This window comes from Adiantum capillus-veneris, chromosome 19 (assembly GCF_014529385.1).
Source record: "Adiantum capillus-veneris isolate H3 chromosome 19, ASM1452938v2, whole genome shotgun sequence".
Taxonomy (NCBI): domain Eukaryota; kingdom Viridiplantae; phylum Streptophyta; class Polypodiopsida; order Polypodiales; family Pteridaceae; genus Adiantum; species Adiantum capillus-veneris.
Genome location: NC_140949.1, coordinates 51,550,796 through 51,567,881, shown reverse-complemented (window position 1 = coordinate 51,567,881; position 17,086 = coordinate 51,550,796). Strand labels below are relative to the sequence as shown.

At 47.4% G+C, this 17,086-nt stretch overlaps 1 protein-coding gene across 3 annotated transcripts in view; it reads right to left on the bottom strand.

Moving 5' to 3' along the window:
- Nucleotides 1-325: 325 nt before the first annotated feature.
- LOC147434005 (uncharacterized) overlaps nucleotides 326-17,086 on the bottom strand; it is a 47,447-nt gene continuing 30,686 nt past the window's right edge. For 2 of the 3 annotated variants that reach the window (XM_086489854.1, XM_086489855.1), the window contains exons 3-6: nucleotides 1,371-1,555; nucleotides 1,171-1,266; nucleotides 971-1,068; nucleotides 326-874 (exon numbers count right to left, since the gene is read on the bottom strand). In XM_086489854.1, coding sequence (XP_086345980.1) covers nucleotides 1,252-1,266; nucleotides 1,371-1,555 — 200 coding nt within the window. In that variant the 3' untranslated portion in view covers nucleotides 326-874; nucleotides 971-1,068; nucleotides 1,171-1,251. The remainder of the gene's footprint in view (nucleotides 875-970; nucleotides 1,069-1,170; nucleotides 1,267-1,370; nucleotides 1,556-17,086) is intronic. The other variant, XM_086489856.1, reaches the window with a different exon arrangement.

Here is a 17,086-nt window from a genome sequence, read left to right as displayed (position 1 = left end):
ATGATGGAAAGACCAATGCTTTGATAGTGTAGTAATGATTTGCAAGTAAACAAGCTGATTTTTTCCCCCATACCTCAGCTAGACCAACTACACAAAGAGCAATTACAAAACAATGCATGGAAACAGGAACACACCTACATACATGCAATGCTTTCTACGTGTCACCCGATGCAGTAACAATTTTCTGTGTTTGTCAAACAAAGCACAAACACCAAAAGCAAAACCTTCGATATCAGCAACACCGGTGTTTTACTCAATTCACACAATTCTCTCTACGTCTGCAACGTATCTTGAATAACAGAGCTATCAGAAAAATGACACTTACTGAGAGAGAAAATTATTCAAATAACCTATTATGTTAATCCCAAAGGTACTGCACTGTTTGATTAATAGACTACAACTGAGTGGAGAGAGCTTCAGAAGGTGTACTCTCAAGGAATAATTCATGCTAAGATTCTGTTCACACAGCTAAAACGTTTCTTCTTTGCTGAAGCTTGAAAAGCAGCTATCCAGATCACCTTGAAGAGTCTTAAATTTTCACAAATGCAGGCGAGTCTTGAATCTATCTCTTTGTTCAGCATTGACTCACCTAAAGGCTGGAACAGAGAGCTACATGCTGGACCTTGAGCTGAGTTTCTATCCCTGGTGTAGCACTGCTCAAAGGGAAAAGCTAGTTTTGGTAATCATCTTGCTTAACACACAATCAAGACTCAAACCCCTGATGCGTGCCCTTGCTAGAATTTTCATTTCTTAGCAATGCAAACCACTGGCTTCTTTGTAATCTTCACTAAACTACAGCCCTTCCGTGAAAGGTTGAGATGCTTGTTGAATGGATCCCTCTGCACTCATGCTCATCAACATCTCTGGCTTAGGCCTGTACAAAGCAAGGACAGTAAAAGCAATTTATTGCGCTCTCTCTCTCTCTCTCTCTCTCTCTCTCTCTCTCTCTCTCAATGTGATAAAATCTTACTTGACAGGAGTCAAGTTGCATGGCTCAAGGGTCGGAGGAGAAGAAGGGACAACTTCTACCCACGCCTAATCTGGCTCATCAACATCTCTGGCTTAGGCCTGTACAAAGCAAGGACAGTAAAAGCAATTTATTGCGCTCTCTCTCTCTCTCTCTCTCTCTCTCTCTCTCTCTCTCTCTCTCTCAATGTGATAAAATCTTACTTGACAAGAGTCAAGTTGCATGGCTCAAGGGTCGGAGGAGAAGAAGGGACAGCACATCATCGTACTCCTCCCCTGCTTCAATCATTCACTGATGGCCTACAAAAAATAAACCACCCCTTCTAATCCATCAGATACAAAACAATGACAAACATCAATTAACCTCACAAGATACAAAAGAAAACACAATAAAATTAAAATACCTCTACTAAAACCTGTCCAGCATTTTTGCATGCCTCTTCCAAGGAAGCATAATTTACAATTGTCGAGGATATTTGACCGAAGTCCATTCTAACACTCTCCCCGCTCCTATGGAGACTGAGATGAACATTATACTTTAAACCTGCATAGAAACCTGCAAGGATCGCGTCTCCAAAGAATCCAATACCTGTCAATGTTCAAGTTATAAAAATTCTTGTGTGTAAGCCCCTTTTATACTTGCAATATAACTATCACCACATGAAAAAGCAGCAACTCCACGCTCGCCCTTCTTCTCCCCCGCCCTCTTTTTTGCCCCCTTGTTTAAGCCTCCCTGTCTTTCATTGTCCGCCCGTTTCCTTCCCCTCCCTCCCCCTTTTTTTTCTTTTTCCCACCGCCTCCCGGCCCGCCTTTCTGTCTCTACCGCTCCTGCCTCCCAAAGTGTGAGCCCCGATTTCTCGCCATCGACTTCCACCTCCCTCCCGGTTTCAGACTCTGATGGAGACTCCTCCCACCTCGTCTCGGAGGGACACAGACGCAGCTCCCTCTTCCGCTCTAAAGGAACTCACCATCATGCTCTCTTTCGCCAGAAGAGGAAGCGAACCTCACCGCAGAGGTAGAGCGCCTACAGGCGACGTTTATGATGCACCGGACTTTTGGGACCCGCGGGGAGATCCGAGATCTTTTTCATGCTCAACTTCTTGCAGATGTGGGCAGGATCTTGGATGTGCAGCTCCTTGGCTGTAGTTTTTACTAGATTGAGTCCGAGGCAGCCACAAGCGCTGCCAAGGTTATTGCCATGAGGCCCCTTTGATGTTCGTTGCCGAGGTTATTGCCATGAGTCCGCATGACATCAAAAGGGCTAGGGCCTTTTTGGTCCCTGACAGCATCGCTTCGACCCTGCAGAGGCGGCAAAAGAAGGAGAGAGAAATTAGAATGCTTCCTATCTCAATTAGCTTTCCTGGGCTACGTCTAGAGTACATGCCACTCCTTTCCCGGATTGGATCGCTCTTTAGTTCGGACCTAGAGGCTGGAACTTTGACAGTCTCAGTGGTAGCCAAAGCAGCTTATATGCCTGCTTTGGTTCGAGATATCCTCTTGTTGCCAAAGGTCATGCTTCTGCCCAAGGTAGGAGAGGGTTTCTTCACTCGGAGGGTCGAGTACTCAGGGCTCCCGAATCAGTGCTTCATTTGTCGGTAGATTGGCCATTTAGCCAGATCATGCCCCGCCATTGTCCTCGGCCCTAGCCCCAGCCTCAGCCCTCTACGGGAAAGGCAGCCCCTGTAGCTAGGGCTCCTCAGCAGCCAGATTTTGAGACCCATGCAACCACTGACAACACCAAGTGGCAGCCTGGGCAGAGACGTCGAAGAGGTCACCAGCCTCAACAGTCTGTTCCTAGGCACGCATCTCAGTAACAACAGCCATTTTGAGCCTCTACAGCAGGAGGCACCCCTTCCTCCTCCACCTCCTACCGACCAAGAGCAGCCACCCTCCACACTTGGGGGGAGCCAAGGCTTCCTTCTCACCCCACCCCTTGCACCCTCGCCACCAACCACCCCCGTCCCACCTCTGTCACGTCCAACAGCGGAGGTGACACAGCCATCCTCCCTCAGCCTCACCCCTGGGCGCTCGCCTGTCTGGAGTGGCCTGCCTCATGACACTCACCTGCAGTTCGCAGAGCACTTTGCAATGAGCGCAGCCGCTCATAGTGGAACCCATTCATGAACCTCCTCAACGCCGAAGACTCAAGTGAAGTAGTCAAAAGCCTCATATCTCTCTCTGAGCAGCCACCCTCTAATAGCTGAGAGGTAAATCTCTGATAGGCATAGTTGGGCGAAGCATGGGGGGAGGAGGCTCTTGACTCTCGGTGGAATTCTCCTTCCACTTGTGTGACCCCAATGTTCGAGTTTGGACACTGGACCTAGCCCTGGAGTGCCTACGAACACAGGCAACTCACATCACCTCGGAGACTTGGATGTGACAGATCTCTTAGCTCGGTTTTGAGACATAACTCACTTTTTTGTTCTAGGTTCGGTAGACTCGATGGGGGTTCGCCACTTGATGATTCGAATTGTGGCGAGCCTCTCTCGGTCTCCAGGATATGTATGCATACTTGAGGATAGTCTAACAGAGAGTGATGCTTTGGCCATGGCTTGTAGACGCTAGGATTTGATTAGAGGCCCAAGCAGAGTCTCGGGGGGCCTGACCCGCAATTGCTCAAATGGGGATTACTCTCCATCCAAGCTTGTGGCAAAGGCTCATCGTATGGCTATAGATTCAGCGACAGCCTCCTCTAGTCACACATGAGGCTTGTTTCATGGAATGTTCACGGACTTAGAGGCACACAATACCTGAGCTACCGTGGTCGTCTTGGATAGGAGCTACAACGATGCCTAGTTGGGTCAATATGAGACTTTTTGGCTTTGGTCTTAGGAATGGACAGGGAGGTGTACGTAGGTCTATTGCGTGGAGAGCACATTGGAGTGCTCAATGTTTATGCGCCTAAACAGGCAAGTGCGCGGGTAGAGTTTTGGTCTCATATTACTGATGCAGTTGATCACTGGTGTGTCGGGGGGGGCTTCAACATGCTAGCGCATCCTACTAGTAGAGTTGAGGGCAGCCACACTTGTAACAAAGTGATGACGTGGCATGACCAACTCGAAGCAAAATGGCCGAGTGGACAAGAGAAACTGAACCGACCAACTTGAAGAACTTACGAGCACCGACCGTGGGGCCCGGAACCCTAAACGACAGAAGCTTGCACTCTGAAAGTGATTTTCATAAAATGCGTGGAAGTTGCGAAAGTGAAAGCGTTGTACGGATGACCTGCGATTTGCACTGGCTGCAATGGAGATGCAGCAGAGCAGTGTACTCAGTGGATTGCAAAGCTCTATTGTTTTTTGCATGAGACTGCCTCATGAAGCTAGAAGAAATGCGGGAGAGAGACCGCAAGCTACACCGAGGCCTTATATCACTACAACGTATGCAAAAGCAAAAACCAAAGTGTGCTTGATTTGAGGCTCAGATGGGACATCCCAGACACGAGATCTGAGAGGTAGAGGAGCACAAACACGAGATCTTCCATCGCAGACAGACATCCCAATGAAGACTCGGTTGGGAGACCGAGCGATAGTGGAGTTTTTCAAGATCACTGCACAGAAATCTGCTCGAGCGGGGGTTAGACAGCTCAAGGGACCTGACGAGACCGTAGCAATAGAGCCAGAGGAGCTACGCACCATTGCTCCAGACTTCTATCGAGAGCTTCTGACTATAGAAGCCCCCTCAAAGCACCCAGATGAGTGCCGACAAAGAGTATGGACGCATGTACAACGTAGGGTCATTGATAGTATGCTGACCGTCTTGGTGCAGCCTTTGACAGCTGCAGAGTTGGATGCATTGATGGCCCTCCCACGCAACAGCTGCTGGGGGAGAATGGGTTGACTCTAGTAATTTTTATGCAATACTGAGCTACTGGGCCCTAGCCTACGTAGAGGTTTTCAGCACATTGTAGATACAGGACAGATGCCCAGCGCTTCTCTAAGGGTCTGATCTTTCCCATCCCCAATGAAGAAGGAGCATTTAATGACATTAGGCAATGGAGGCCTATCACAATCCTCAACACAGTGTACAAAGTTTTGGCCAAAGCTTCGAGTTTGAGGATTCAGCCCCTCCTTGGGGAATCGAAGCTTCTAGAGGGCACTATGCTTCGCCTATGTTTTGAGGCAGCTTGGATTTGCGGGATTGGAGCTCTGTATAGTACGGCTCAAAGCCACGCGTTGATTGCAGGCAGGCGGGGACCGAGTTTTGCCTTGACTAGATCGGTGAGGCAAGCCCCTTCCTCTTCCTTTTCTTTGCGGAGGCCCTGAGTATGTAGGGTAATGGTTGCAGCTCCTAGCACGAGGAGAGGAGTTTCTTGATGCAGAGTTAGCTGATGACACTAGTTTACTTTTGCATGGTCAAGAGGCCAACCTGACTAGCGTTGAGGAGGCGTTGTAGGCTTTTGAAGGGGCCTTGGGAGTGTTGATCAATTGGTGCAAGACAATTGCATTTTGAATCAGAGAGGCTCTGTTAGGTGGCAGCGGAATGAATGTTTGAACTTTGCTCAACATGAGTGCTCCGAACTGTGCTCAAGGTTCCTTTTACTTACGGAAGGGAGAGCCTTCCGTTCCTTTAGTGAGAGAGTGCAATGGACACAAACAAAGTGAATGGACACTGTGAATGAAAGTGGATGAGACTGAGAGATAGAGAAGAGAATACGACACCAGAGATGTTGTAAAACCCTCCCACTCTCTATGGCGAGAGCGGTCTACTTATGATTGCCCAAATCTCTACAATGCTTGGACTTGCCGACGATGAGGACGACGAAGAGACGGGCTGAAAGCTGAAACTACTAATGGCTGAAATCTGCAATCTTCTGTCTGCTGAATTCTGACTCTATGTCGGCGACGATGTCGATGGCGACCATGCGACGACGACGCGCTGAAAACGCAGATGCTGAAATCTGCGTTTTCTGGGCTGAAACTGCAAACTTCGATGGATCCCACCATGCAGAGAGGAACTGTTGCGGGAAGGTGAGATCTACAAGGTTCGGGGCTTGATCTGTGAGTGCTAAAGGCTGAAAACTGAAAACGCTGGTTCTATGGCTGATTCTGTCGCGATGATCTGCAAAAACGCTGAGGTTGATCTGCAAACCAAAAACGCTAGGGCTGAAAACAGACCTTGCGGGGAAATCTGCTAACGCTAGGAAATCTGTTGTGTTGCTGTGGGAATCTGCTAACGCTAGGGCTGATCTGATGTCTGCTGTCGCCGGGAATCTGCAAGTGCAAAAACGCTGGCTGATCTGGTGCAAAAACGCTAGGCCTTCTTTTGAGAGAAAATGCCAGAGTTGTCGCGGGGGTTGGTCTTGCTGAGAAGTTGCCTGTTGAGCAAGGTGCTCCTGCTGCCTCTTCTGCCATTTAGTGCTAGTCTAGGTTTGCTTATATACAAACTTACTCAATTTGCCCTACCTACTTTCCAACAAAAGTCACTTAAAACTAATAAGTGAAAAATGTCAAAAATAGGTAAAATATAGGCTAAATGCACTGGAAAATTCCCCTGAAGGATTCTAATGGATTCTGATGGGAATGCTTATGATCATGCTGTGTGCAACAGAGGATATGCATCTACACTAAGTGACTGGTCATGCACGGTCTGCGAACAGACTCACAAAAGTGCCAGAACACTTGCTAATCTAGACTGACTGGACTGATTGAACCCTTGTCGTGCTGTAGCTTGTCCACGGACACATAGGGTTGGATGTGTCACCTGACAGGCTCTCATACCTACTTGGATGCCAGACACTGGCTTTCAATGCTTTGGATGGACTCCCCCTAGCACTGCGGTTCGCTACTTGGGCTGTCAGATTGGACTTGATTTGTCACCAGAGCAACAAAACGCCCCCCTTCTTCAGAGTATTCCGAAGAAGCTTTTGTACTTGAGCTCACCACGCCTCTCATTGGCTGGGCGGATACTAGTGGCAAATCAGGTCCTACTTGCGACTATGAGATACATCACCTCTTGCTGTATTTTCTCGAGTTCCTGCATTGACCACGTCCAACGGCTGATCAGGAGTTTCCTTAGGTTGGGGGGGGGGGGGGGGATGGGCAGCTAGCTCGGGCCAAAGTTTCTTGGTCTGTTATCACGCTACCACCAGCACACAAGGTGGATTGGGTATCATAGACCGGCTGATCAGATTCGTGCCCTGTTGGGGAAGCTCATTGTTTGAGGCCTTCTCGAGGGGCGCTCAGCCTTGGAAGGTGCTACTTTTACAAATGTAACGAGTTGCTTCAATGCTTGGAAACATTGATCAAGCCCATCGCTTCACCTAATAGATGGACTAGCACTACGTTTTTTGCTTCTAACACCCTTTAGCAACCTCGTAAAGGGTTCAGTAATCTTGGCGTAATCCTTTATGAACTTCCTGAAAAATACGGTGAAACCTCGAAAAGATTTCACTTGCCGTATGCTTCATAAAATAGGCCACTGTAGGACCACACGTACCTTTTTGGGATCGGTCCGGATGCCATCAACCAAAAGGACATGGCCGAGATACAATAGCTCTGTGTGAAAGAATTCGCACTTGGATTGCTTTGCGTATAACTTCTCTTGTATTAAAATATGCAAGACGAGATGAAGGTGCTGGAAATGTTCCTCAAGTGTCCTACTGTAAATAAGGATGTCGTCAAGGAATACCACAACCCACTTTTCCAGATAAATGGAACTAATGATTCATCATCTCCTGGAAAGTTGCGTGAGCATTGGCCAAAAATTGGTAATGTCCATACCGTATAAGAATCCAAGTTTTCGGGACATCTCGTGGGTGTATCCGTATCTTCGGGACATCTCGTGGGTGTATCCGTATCTGATAGTTACCGGACCTAAGATCGATCTTGGTAAAATATCTCACACCTGAGAGTCGATCCATAAGGTCATCCATTTGTGTGCACGAGCGAGGGTACGTGGCGACTAGAAAATTTCACTCCCTCACGCGTCGGCCCGATTAAATAGAGGACCCATGTCATGTGACACATCCCAACCCTATGTGTCCGTGGACAAGCTACACTATAGCAGGGTTCCCGTCAGTCAAGTCAAGTTAGATTAGCAGTGATCTGGCACTTTTGTGAGTCTATTTGTAGACCGTGCATGCCCAGTCACTTAGCATAGATGCATATCCTCTGGTTGCACACAGCATGATCATCGGAATTCCCATCACAATCCATTAGCACCGTTAGGGGAATTTTCCAGTGCATTTAGCCTATTTTCCTATTTATTGGGATTTTCACTTATTATTTTTAAGTGACTTTCCTACAAAAGTAAGTAGGGCAAATTTGCTAAGTTTCTATATAAGCAAACCCAAGTTAGCAGTAATTGGCAGAAGAGGCAGCAGGAGCTTCCCGCTCAACAGGCAACTTCTCAGCAGTACCCCCCTTATGACCCCGCGCCATCCTCCCACTCCCCTTAGCGTTTTCAATCCACAGCAGAACCTCAGCTTCATTAGCGTTTTCAGCCTTGGAATACCTGCAGATCCCAGCGTTTCCAGCCTTGGAATACCTACAGATCCCAGCGTTTTCAGCAAACCCTAAAAACGCAGCAAACCCTAAAAACGCAGAAAACCCTAAAAATTCCAGCGTTTTTGGATCAGAAATTCAGCAGTCGAAACGCAGGTTTTCAGCCTTAGCAAAGGTAGCAAATCAGCCCAAAAAGGTTGCAGATGGTTCCCCATTTTCAGCCATAAGAACACAGCCCAAAACAGTCATTTTCAGCCACCAAAACAGTCCCAGAAATTCAGTATCAAGAAGATCCCAGATTTCAGCCCAAGTCGCCGTCGTCACCATCATCGTCGTCATCGGCATAGTCCCATTGCATTCGCATTGTACACCTTTGTGCAATCAAGTAGACCACTCTCGCCGACGAGAGTGGGGCCTTCGGAGGAGGGTTTTACAACCTCTGGGTGTCGTATCTCTTCTCTCTCCTTCTCTCAGTCTCATTCACTTGCACGCACAATATCCACTCACTTTGTTCGTGACCACAACACTCTACAGGACGGAAAGCTCTCTCTTTCCCTAAAGAACTAAAAGGAACCTTGAGCAATAAAGATCACTAATCTTGAGAAAATACAACATTCATTCCGCTGCACCTAACAGCCCGGAAAGGCTAACCGCCTCAACAGATTTTGAAGTTGTTAATAAAATGTCCAGTTCACATTGTATTAAAACTTTGGCTATTTATTAAAAGTCGGTCTTTTGAAGGGTTAAAACTCATTTTCATACGTAAGAGAAGCCCGCGTAGCGTGTGGATCTGTAGCCACCTCTGTACATGCAATGCACCCACTACTAAGTCATACACGCACATCACCAACGTATCACTGCCCTGAAACGCACGCAGCTAGGCTGCCCTCTTTCACACACGAGGAAGAATAGGTTGTAGGTGGTTAAGGGCTGTGTGCAACCATTTCGTACAGCTCCACTCCAATTGTACCTGCGTGTAACAAACTGATGACGTGTCAAGCCACTGAAGAACGGAGCCAGCCTGCAGACCCCGACCGAGAAGCCTAAACCCTAAGTGAAAGTCAGGCTAATTGCGGATAGTCTCAATTTTGGCCCAGTCCATCTGTACTCCTGCTGCTGAGACGATGTGTCCCAAGAAATGTATCTCGGGCAAGAAAAACTTGCTCTTTAAAGCATTTATAACCAATCTATGCTCGCGCAATGCCTGAAAGACCTGTAGCATTGTGTCTCTGCTCTTCTTCATTCTTGGAGAAGACTATAATGTCGTCAAAGAAAGTGCCAACAAAAGACCGATACGCTCGGAAAATCCTATCCATCATTTGATTGAAAGTTGCTAGAGCATTTATAAGTTCAAAGGGCATCACCAAAAATACGTATAAACCAAAGCTTGTCCAAAAAGCTGTCTTGAAGACATCTCCCGGAGCCAGAGCGATTCTGATCTGATGATATCCACTTTTCAAATCAATCCTGCTAAAACAAGAGGATCCCTGAAGTCTGTCAAGAATATCATCGATCCTTGGAATCGGGAATCTGTCCTTGATGGTGATTTTATTGATAGCTCTATAAGCAATGCACATTCTCCAAGATCCATCTTTCTTTAGTACTAGTAAAACCGGAGAACAGTAAGGTGATGTACTAGGCTGGATGAGACCCTTTTCAAGGTCTTTCACTTGATTCATGATTTCTTCATCTAGGCTCCGCTAATACGATAAGGTGGCCTATTCGCACAGAAAAACGCAGCAAGATCTGCAAAACGCAAATATTTCCAAAAACGCTAGGTGTTGCAAAAACGCTAGCAGATGTTCGGTGCCAGTTTGGTGCGATTCTATTGCCGGAGGGAAGCGCCAATAGAGGGATGCAGATCAACGCCAGCCAAATGCAAAAAGGCAAGGCAGATCTTCACAAAAACGCTAGATTTTGCAAAAACACTGCTGGTCCAGAAAATGCTAGGGCTGAAAACGCTAGGCTGCGTTTTGCAGTTTTCCTGCGATGGAGGGGCTCAAAACTGCTAGCGCTAGCTTCTAGAAGGGAAATCGCAAGGGAATCTCCAAGTTCTGGCAACTGATACCATGTGAGAGTGAGCAGCGGAAAGAGTGTGAGCCACGCGCGCCGAAAAACACTGGAGAGAGAGAGAGAGAGAGAGAGAGATTGAATTATCGTCCGCGGAGGTCAAATATGACACATGGGACCGAAAGCAAAACATGACAAAGGGGTTTGTTATGTCCCGCTCACAAGAGAGGGGATCTAGCCCAGATGCCGTCGGGATGGGCGTCCAGTGTCCGGGTGGACGTAGTGTGAACCGGGTCAGTGTGGCCGGCCATTTTTATAAAAGGGAGGCCGAGGCCTCATTTGTAGTTATCGACCCCCACTGGCAGAGTGCCAGTGGTTAGCCCGGAGGCTAGGAGTGCGCGAGGTCACCTTGAGGAGGTGAGGCCGGGTGGTATGGGATGCCCGGTCTTATAGGTGCACGCCTACGTCCTCGGACGCTGGCCCGAGCATGGAGGAGCTACCGGATGGTGGCTACGGTCGGGTGGTTCGTCCAACGCGCATCTGTAGGCGATCTGTGTGGCCGGGAGATCCTAGCTCCTCGTTCGTTTCATGGTATCAGAGCCGGCTTGGCTGCACGAAGGACCGTGTGCGTACCTACGGGTTGGTTCGAGTCGGATAATCACTGTCTCGTCATCTTTCCACCCGTAGATTGATGGGCAATCTGAGATTGCCAATTCAATGGTTTTAGATTTATTGAAGTCTTATATCTCGGATCAAAAGACTCAATGGAAAAAGTTATCTACCTTTGGTGGATTCCACCCTTCCTAAGCACGAAAGATAAGATTTTTGAAGCTAATGAGTACACCCACGACGTAGATACGGCTTTTGCCAAGGTCCGCGAGGCTTTGCAGAAATCTCAAGAAAGACAGAAAAGGGCAGCAGATCGCCATCGTCGCGATTTGAAATTAAAAGAGGATGATTGGGTGCTCTTATGTTTTGAGAAGGCACGCCTAAGAAAGAAAAAGGGAACAGAGAGGCTTTTTCCAAAGCTTAGTATGCGATACTATGGACCTTTCCAAATCTTCGAAAAGATCAACGATGTCTCCTTCCGACTGAAATTGCCTGATACTTGGAGGATTCACAATGCATTTCATGTGAGTCTCTTGAAACCTTTTAAAGGTGATGTGCCTAACAATGGGGAGCCTGATGAGCAACCCGAAGTGGAAGAAAACAAGGAGGTCCTTGTTCCTAAACAGATTTTGGCACATAAGGACACAAAGAATAAGGATTAAGTAAGAAGGCGGTTCTTGGTTAAATTCAAGAACTATCCTGCATTGGCTGCGAAGTGGATGGAGGAGGAAGAAGAGATTCTCCTCAGATTGTGAAAACTTTACCTTGAAGCTTTTGGTTTAGCATAGTCTATTCCAAATGGAACCCAGAATTCAGCTTGGCCGCAGATCCGGTGCAGTGGGATGCACGAGAGGGGAGTTACTCCGCTCCTTCGTCAACAGATGCCTTGATTTTTTAGAATACTAGAGTCACTGATGTCTCTTTGAGCTTCAAGGATACTGAGAGCTAACAGTATTCTGCTATATGACTTTATGAAATGGAATTCCTGAATATGAAACTGATTTGTTCTTGACTTGTTTTTAAGTGCAGGAACTGATAGACAAAATGATTGCAGCATTTTGGTCTGAATGATCTCGAATAGACATGGTTGCAATAGGGGTTAGTCAATCGAGCATCAATGAGGTCCTCAGTGGATCTAGATGCGATTGTTAACTGCATTGCCGATAAATCATGGTCTAAGATCCGAATGAATGTTGAATGTCATGTGATGTCTAGTGATGTCGTGTGATGTGACTGTCGAATGGTACTTATGCTAGATGTGTGTTCCTAGTGCGTCGGTACTACCAATCAGTGTCTGCTAAGGCAATTTATGGCTTCTGTCTGTTTTGCAAACGTAATCGAGGGCGATTACAATGCTTTCAAGAGGGGGGTATGTCACAAACGATGACGTGGCTGCCCAGTATACACACACACTATCTGTTGATGATGTGGCTGCCCTAGGAATCCCAGGAAAGGACATGAAAGGCTGACGTGGCTGGCTGCTACAACAGCCCCGGAAATGACGGAGAAAAGGACACTTGGCAGTCTGCGTTTTGCGGCAAGATTCACGAAAAAGCAAGGCAGATTTACAGCGCTGCTTTTTGGGGCAGTTTAGCGTGGAAACTCTCTGCTTTATTCTACGCAAGCAGTTGAGAGAGAGAAAGAAAGCAAATTGCTTTATTTTCCACCAAGGCCTATGAGAGGGAAAATTAAAGCTGCGTATTTTCAATGGTTTTGAGTTTTCCAGCTTTTGGGGCTCTGCTTTTAGCATCCCTTGTACTCTTTAAATAAGCAGGCAGGGCCTCATAACTCAGAGCATCTGGACGCAGAGTCTCAGTGTGAGCGCCTCCGCACTCTTGTACTTTGAACACAGATTAATACATAAAGAAATACCGAAAGGGGCGCCGGTCTTTGGGGCCAATATCTCTAGGCACGGAACTCCGCCAGGCCAGAGTCGAATCAATTGTGAACTGTGAACTGTTTTGGAGTGTTTATTTGTGCTGTCGTGGTAGATTCTCGACTTGGAGTGTCCAAGTCTGTTACAAACCCTAAGATCTTTTAATTTTTGTAAAATTGCATGTGCGGCTATGGAACAAGACCCCTCTCACTCCCTGCACATTTTGGCTATGGCGAACACCTCTCTTCATGCGCCCCCAGTCGCTCCCCAAGAAGCCCTGCGTGGAGGCATTGTAGGCTCCTTTGTAGCGGTGTTGTTGGCCTTGCCAAGTGGCTCGGCTTGCTCTGCTTTGCAGCCCTACTCAAGTGTTGCGTCTGCAAGTTCTTATGCCCCCGTTCTCCGCATGTGTCTTGAGGCACTGGTAGCTGGCCCAGTGGCCCTTGCCTATTGTGGCGACATTCGACGCCCTTCTGCAATTTTCTCATGCTGAGCATGGCCTTGCTTATGGCTTGTCAGCACCCAGTAGAAGCAATTAGCGGCACTTCACAGCTAGCGCATCAGCATGGCCTTGCATACGGCTTGTCCCTTGGAGACCTCTGTGCTTCAACCTGTCTGCTTGCCCTCAATGCCCGCCACTAGCTTTGCATTGGCTAACGGTGCTGAGACCTAATGTTGCACGACCTTGCCCGCCCTCCATGTCTACTCGCCCTATCTGCTAGAAGTGTTGGTGCCTCATTACACAAAATGTGAGCCTGGAAGGATAGATATGCTCCATTGGATGCGCGGTCCGGCTGAGACACGTGTCGAGCCCTTTGTCGCTTTCACGTAATCCCTCCTGCTTTGGCCCTCTCTCTTCACGGCCCTTGCAGTTTGCTTCTTCTGTATTACAAACAATCGGTGCTATATCGATGCTGTCTACGACGGATGGCACTGCCCTCCTAGGTGGCCCTATAGGCCCCACTCCAGCCACACTTGGCCGGGATCTACCCATGACAGCCATGCACGCCTGCTAGCCCATCATGTTTTTTTTTATGCCACTACCTTGTGCATGATGATCGAGCTTGGCTATCGTGGGTCTGCACAAACAACTTCCCTTGATTATCAGCCCCAATCTCATAATCCCCAAGTTCATGATTCTTGAAATATTTTCTGTGCGTAATAAATAACCACTACTCTATCCACCAATAAAAAAATAGTAAAACCTTTGCACTTTATAAAAAATAACCTCTCCTTTTTTCATTAGCAAAAGGGGAGGCATCACTAAGGCCCCTTTGGGGCAGGCCAAAAAGTGAATTTGGAACCAAGCAAAGAAGCAAAAAAGCAATCGCAGACGTGAGGAGGGCCAAAAAAGCCATGCGTGGCTGAAAAACAGTCCCCCTATAGGGAATTGCGATCTCTTTTGTGTGTGTGTGTATAAAAGAGTGGCCTTGGGCTCAGTTGTAACATAATCAGAGCTTGCTTCTCCAATTCAGAGAGCAAAGCTACCTGGTATCTTGAGCACGTGTGTTAATTAAAGAAATAAAGAACTACCGCAAGGGGGGCCAAGCTTTGGGGCCAATCGTCTTCCCTCAGAGTGTTCTAGCTTTGTTGTAGTGCAAGTTGATTTGTTATGTTGGTTGTTCTATTGTTTTGGGGTCACCGCCTGTGACTTGTGTCCGATCGGATTACAGTTCCATTGTCGAATTACTTCAACAACAAGAAGGGAACTCTGTTAGAACAAACCAACGGTGGAACGGATGAGGCAAAGGTATTGGCCTTTACCCAATAGTTTGATAATGCCTTTAATGGTGGAAATTCTAGGCAAAGTTGCTACTTTTTTGAAGGATGATGCGCAGTCTTGGTGGAACAGCCTCATGAATACTGGTATTCAACCGAGGACCTGGATGGATTTCATGAGGACCTTTGCAACAATCTTTATGACTCCGGCCTTCGAGGCAGATGCGACAGCTACTGGACATGGATGCTTACATCTCCAAGTTTGGAAAGGCACAATTGCCTATGACTTCTTTTTGCGACATTACTCTAAAGGAGCAGGTTGAGCGATTTGTGACAGGATTGCCTAAAATTCTTGAGAATCATTGCATAAAGTTCAAGGTTTGCACTATTCATCAGTTGATGGACATAGCACGGCAGGCTTTTGCCATGTACACCAAGATAGCTCAATCAATGGCTAATCTTGATGAGCCTATTAGACATACTACCGCTTCTATGCAAGTAGCTACTCAACCTCGTGAACCCACTTCTTTGCCATCTAGTGGAACCCCGAACCAGAATAAGAATCGTGTCAATCCCAAGAAGCATAGGAGAGATTCTTGCAGGGTAAGAGTTATGCTGAGCGAAAGGCGATTATGGTTGAACGCCAATGTTTTCAGTGTAGAGTTGTGGGCCATCGAATTAATAAGTGCCCTAAGCTCACTTCATCTTAAGCATGTCCTGGCCATATTGAAACCAAAGCCCTGTCAATCAAAGCCTTCTGCTCATCAAGCATTGTCGTGCACATTTTCTTGTAATCTAAGCCAGTCCATGTATCTATGGGACCAACCTGAGCAATAGCCTTCACCGTCCTTTTCCACTAGTCAGCCCTCAATACATTGAAGGGGATGTTGCACTCAATAAGAGCGCGAGCAATCTCCATCTCCGCCAGCCTTTTGTTGCTCCTTGATCCAAGATTGAGTATGCACACACGAGGGCAAGGTGGTCTGTCGTGGCCCTGTGACATCCTCCGTATCATTAACATCCTCAGAGAATACATCCTCAACGTCTTGCATGACACGAACCCTCTTCCTGCTAGTATGAGCCACTGCACTAGGCTCACTACTTTCCACCGTTTGATCTTGTGTGTCCGTGTCCCCAAGGTCTCCGAGAAGGGCATCATGAAAAGCGTCTTGCGTAGACTGTTTTCCTTTACCTTTGTTTGCTCTTGCTATTGCCGGGAATTTATCTGCAATCAGCTGATCCTTTACAGTGGGAGGCACCTTCTTGCAAGCTCCACAATTGGCAGTACATCCTATTCCCGTTCAAGTGCTTGACAACACAAGTGACAGTGCTCGTCTTCCGCATCCCACACTATTTGCATTGCCAACGTCGCGTACCTAATCTGGATTGCCCTCGAGTCTTCACAATCTCAATGACATTGGTGTGAATGTCCAGAGGGGGTTGGCTTTGCGAGGCATGGTGTTTTCTTCGCAAGAAACTCGCTCTGTGACACTCTCTGAACCTGCTCTGCACAATTATACAGAAACGCACAACTCTCTGGAAAAAATACAGGCATTTGGTTTCAACAATTAGCCCTTTCCCTAGTGCTTGGTCCGTCGTCCACATGCCCACACTCACAATCAGGAAATTTTTAAAAAAAATAAAACTACCCGTATGGATTGAATCCGTTCGGTACTGTATGGACGTACCGTGCGGATCCAGTTTGTACGTACGTACGGTCCAACCTTGATGCAAAAGTAGACGTCCATCACTTGCATACTTTGGCTGCAGAAGCACCTTGTTCAGTACACAGCAAGAGCATGTGTCACAAACTGGTGACGCGGCTGCCCAGTGCACACACACACACCCCTGGCACACACATTTGGCGGGCTGGTTGCTGCAGACTGGCATGCTGACGTGGCTGGCTGTATGGCAGCCCGAGAATTGGGGAAAAATCTGTTGAAGTGGCACGCCCATATGGGCCTCCGTGATTTACAGCGCAGAAAGCAGAAAACTAGCCACGTGGCAGACTGTGAAGAGTTCCGCAACTTGCGGCAGCTTCTGGGCTTTTGCTTTTTCTACGCGAGAGAGAGAGAGAGAGAGAGAGAGAGAGAGAGAGAGAGAGAGAGAGAGAGAGAGAGAGACACAAAATCTTTTGCTTTATTCAAGGGCGAGCTCAAGAGAGAGCTTGAGAGAGAAAGATGGAACTCCTTTATTTTTACAACATTTTCATTTTCAGCTTTTAAAGCTTTTGGGCTCTGCTTATGGCATCCCTTGTACTCTTTTAAATAAGTGGGTAGGCCACTCACAACTCCAACGCAAAGTCTGAGTGTGAGCGCCTGCCCGCACTGTTGTACTTTGAACACAGATTAATAAAAAAATAAACCGAAAGGGGCGCCAGACTTTGGGGCCAATATCTCTAGGCACGGAACTCCGCGGACGGGCCAGTCTCGAATCAATTGTCAACTGTAAATTGTTTTGAAGT